Consider the following 4,153-nt stretch of genomic DNA (forward strand, 5'->3'; position numbering starts at 1 on the left):
TCCCCTCAGATCATAAGGTTGCAATCTTGGGATTAGACAGTCAAAAACTAAAGTTACATTAACTGGATTTCTCAAACCATGGGTTAGTTTGAATTAAATTACTATGCTAGCTGTGCAACCATAATCTAGGTTTCCACGGAAACAAAGCCTTGATAGAATTTATTCTGGGAGATTGATAGCTTATATTAAGCATTACTTAAAGTTTGTAGCGCTGCACTCAAGAACACTGAAGCTGAATCATTTGCCTCTAACAATCCTTTTAGGAGCTTTTGTTTTCTATCTTTATATTCCAAACGAATCAATGCTAACTTTGATGTATGTGACCCTTAGATGCTGGACTGGAGATTGGCAAGTGCACATTTCATCTTGGCTGTGACGTTGATGCTATGGAGCTCAGGAAAAGTGCTTTCAGTGGATGTAGCAACAGAGGTGATGGAAACTAGCTTACAGGACCACATATCTATTCTTTTATGAACACAAGTCATTTCTACTAGAGTCAGAAACAGGTGCAGATGACAAATGGGAAAATGTACACAAAATCAAATCAAATAGGAAAATAACACAAACATCAAAAAATAAGTATTTTTTTTCTACTGTCTTTTTTGTGTTGCCAACATGATATTCAACGATGTAACGATGCCAGAATCAGCTCACACTTGTAATCCCAGTACTTTGGGAGGCCAAGGAGGGAGGATTGCTTTAGCTTAGGAGTTCAAAACTAGCCTTGGCAGCATAGCGAGACCATATCACTACAAAAAATAAAAAATAAAAAAATTAGAAGCCAGGCTCAGTGGCTCAGCCTGTAATCCCGCGCCTTTGGGAGGCTGAGGTGAGTGGATTGCCTGAGCCCGCGGGACCCGCCTGAGCAGCGAGAGCTCATCTCTACAATAAATCAAAAAAGCCAGCCGGGCGTGGTAGCGCATGCCTGTAATTCCGGCAGCTCGGAAGGCTAAGGCGGAAGATCGCCGGAGCCCACCAGGCAAGGCTGCAGTGGCCGGGAGTGGCCTCTGCACGCCAGTCTGGGCGACCGAGTCAGACTCCAACTCAAATTAGCCAGGTGTGGTGGCGCTTGCCTGTAGTCCCAGCTACTCAGAAGACCGAGGAGGAAGGATCTTTGAGCCCAGGTGTTGAAGGCTGCCGTAAGCTGTGATCATGCCACTGCACTCCAGTCTGGACAACAGACTGAAACCCCAACTCAAAAAAAAAAAAATAAAAGAGAGAGAGAGAGAGAGAGAGAGAGAGAGAGAGAGAGCAGTGATTATTCTCTTCTTCTCACAGTGGAATCAGAACAAGCCGGTAGTTATCTAAATGTAAAATAAACTTGAAGTAGTAACAAAGATTTGTATTCCTTGAACAGAAAAGCGTTCAAATTATCATTTCAGCTGTATTTTTAATTAAGTCAATTACATCAAGACAAAATACTTTTATGTAGAATTTGAAGTTGTTTATATACAAAATTTGATTAGTTTTGTCCAAACTTTTAATTATAGTACAATTTTTTTTTTTGGTGCTAGCACTGCAGTACAAAGGAAAAGAAACATAAGGACATCAAAAATTAATGTGGCTTATTTGATCTTATTAGAAACATATTCTTTGTGCATCTTAAATAACAAAGTGAGATCCTGAAATGTATTTTTTAAAAGGATGAGTTTTATATGTATTCCATAATCTATAAAAAAAGATTAAGGATGTTTCTAAAAAGAAACAAAATTCAATTTTGTATGTGTGTGTCAGTTGGAAGAATCAAAGCCTGTGTTTTGGAAGATACTTTGAAAGAAAAAATATCTGCCCTTTAAAGTTTTGTCTCCTGCTCATTAGGGTTTTTCTCTCATGATTATAGCACCTTTTCCTTCTCCAGTTTCTGTTGTCAGACTTATATAGGGAAATGACAAGTTGAGATTTTAGGAATAGTTTGAAACCATATTGTGGGCTTTGCACTATAAGTAACAAAGAATTGTTTTTTTCAGGTTTTTAAAAGTTTTAAAATGATAAAAGTGGTTCTAGAGATAACTAACTTCAAGGAAGCATTCAAGATGAAATAGAGAAGAGGAAGAAAGGAGGTATAGGGCAAGTCATAAGATGATTGCAGGAGTGCACTAAGCAGTGAAGAGGACTTAAGTCACTAGTGATGGGAATCAAAAGGAGCAAGCAAGAGAGGTTGTCCAAAAGAACTGACCAGACAGTGCAAATCTGATTGGATAAGGAAATAAGGGGCTCAATAGCTTTGAGATTGTCAGGCTGTCTATTTCCAAAGAGAGTTGCTTGAGTCCATGATGAAAGGACTTGAAAAACACTATTCTTTCATTTTATTGAAGAAAATGAAGAGCACAGAAAGACTATGGAATCCAAGAAGAAAAGCAGGAAGTGAAGAAAAATTGAAACCAAAACCCGCAGTCTGGCACACGAAAGTGATTAAAATAGAGCGAGGAAGAGACTTTCTGGAACTAAAAATGTTTCCCATAGAAGAATATTCTCAGGTTTTTAGAAAAGAAGCAGTATTCGTGGGACTACAGAATGGCTCTAGGAGTATTTTGAAAATGCTGTTTATAGGGTTTAGAAAAGCAAAAGAGACTTACTTCACAAACTGAATACCTATACTTTTTATGATTTGGATGAAGTACAAAGTGGTAGTAGATATAACAAATAAACAGGAAATTTTACATAGGACAAGAAAGTTATTGGGATAGCTCGGGCCTGTTGTGTGTGCTCATTCATATTTGTTAATAAATCAAATGGGTGATGATCATAATATCCCTGAAAATAGAGAATGGATTTTGTTTATATTTGTATTCTGAAGTCTAATGCAGAACATATTACATAGTGGATTATCAGGGATGTGAATCCATGAAAAATGAATGAGGGGTGAAAAGAAAATAGTGTGAGGCCAGGCGCAGCCACTCATGCTAGCAATCCCAGCACTTTGGGGGGCCAAGATGGGAGGACCGCTTGAGACCAGGAGTTCAAGAACAGCCAGGGCAACATAGTGAGATCTTGTCTCTACAAAAAAAAGAAAAAGAAAAACTGGCTGGACATGGTCGTGCACATTTGTAGTCGTAGATACTCAGGAGAGTGAGGCAGGAGGATCCCTTGAGCCCAAGAGTTTGTGGTTGCAATGAGCTATGATCACACCATTGCACTACTGCCTTGGTGATAGAACAAGACCCTGTCTCACACACACACACACACACACACACACACACACACACAGACACAGGGGAAAAGAAAAGTAGGGAAAATAGCATGAGGTTTTGCTTTCTTCAGAATTCATTCAATAAAAAATATTTCTCAGAAAAGTACTGAATACTAACTATAGCAAAATACTGGGCTAGGCATTGAATAGAACAAATAGAAAACTATTAAAGTCATTGGCCTCAAATTTTAATCTAATAAAGAATACAAATATATTGTAACCAATTTAATACAAGGTAAAATGTAATGAGTGCACTGATGATAGGAGTATAGATAAAGCACTATGGGAATGAAAAGGATAAAGTTGTTACTGAAAAAGAATCTGAAAAAGGGGTCCATTAATACATTAAATGTTAGAGGCAGCCTAGGAGGGACTTTATTTTTCATTTTGTTTTGTTTCATTTTCTCTTGAATATACCCCACTTCTGTGTGTTTCAGTCCTCTAAGTTCTAGCTTTCTCTCTAGAACATAATTCCAGGAGAACTTTAAAACATTACCTAGCCAGGCACGGTGGCTCACCCCTATAATCACAGGAATGTGGGAGGCTGAGGTGAGAGGATTGCCTGAGCCATGGGTTTGAGGTCAACCTAGGCAACTTGGCAAGACCTCATCTCTACAACAAAATAAAAAATTAGCCAGGCATGGTGACACGTGCCTGTAGTTCCAGCTACTCTGAAGACCTGAGCCCAGCAGGTCGAGGCAGTGGTGGCCACGAGCGTGTCCCACCCTCCAGCCTGGGTGATGTAGTGAGACTCCAACTAAAATAAAAAGAAAAAAAATAAAATAAATGTTACCTGATGAGCATGTCAGCTAAAGGTAGTAAAAGCTAAATGCAAAGCCGGGCTCTGTGGCTCAGCCTGTAATCCCGCACCTTTGGGAGGCTGAGGTGAGTGGATTGCCTGAGACCGCGGGTTCAAGACCCGCCTGGGCAGCGAGACTTCATCTCTACAATAAATCAAAAAAT

General features: G+C 39.3%; 1 protein-coding gene across 1 annotated transcript in view; it reads left to right on the forward strand.

The window, feature by feature from the left end:
* Positions 1-330: 330 nt before the first annotated feature.
* The window catches only part of OSTN (osteocrin), a 31,310-nt gene continuing 27,487 nt past the window's right edge, over positions 331-4,153 (forward strand). Inside the window, exon 1 of the mRNA XM_008063404.1 lies at positions 331-429. Coding sequence (XP_008061595.1) covers positions 331-429 — 99 coding nt within the window. The remainder of the gene's footprint in view (positions 430-4,153) is intronic.

This window comes from Carlito syrichta, unplaced genomic scaffold (genome assembly GCF_000164805.1).
Source record: "Carlito syrichta isolate Samal-C Ts95f unplaced genomic scaffold, Tarsius_syrichta-2.0.1 Scaffold306832, whole genome shotgun sequence".
Taxonomy (NCBI): Eukaryota; Metazoa; Chordata; class Mammalia; order Primates; family Tarsiidae; genus Carlito; species Carlito syrichta.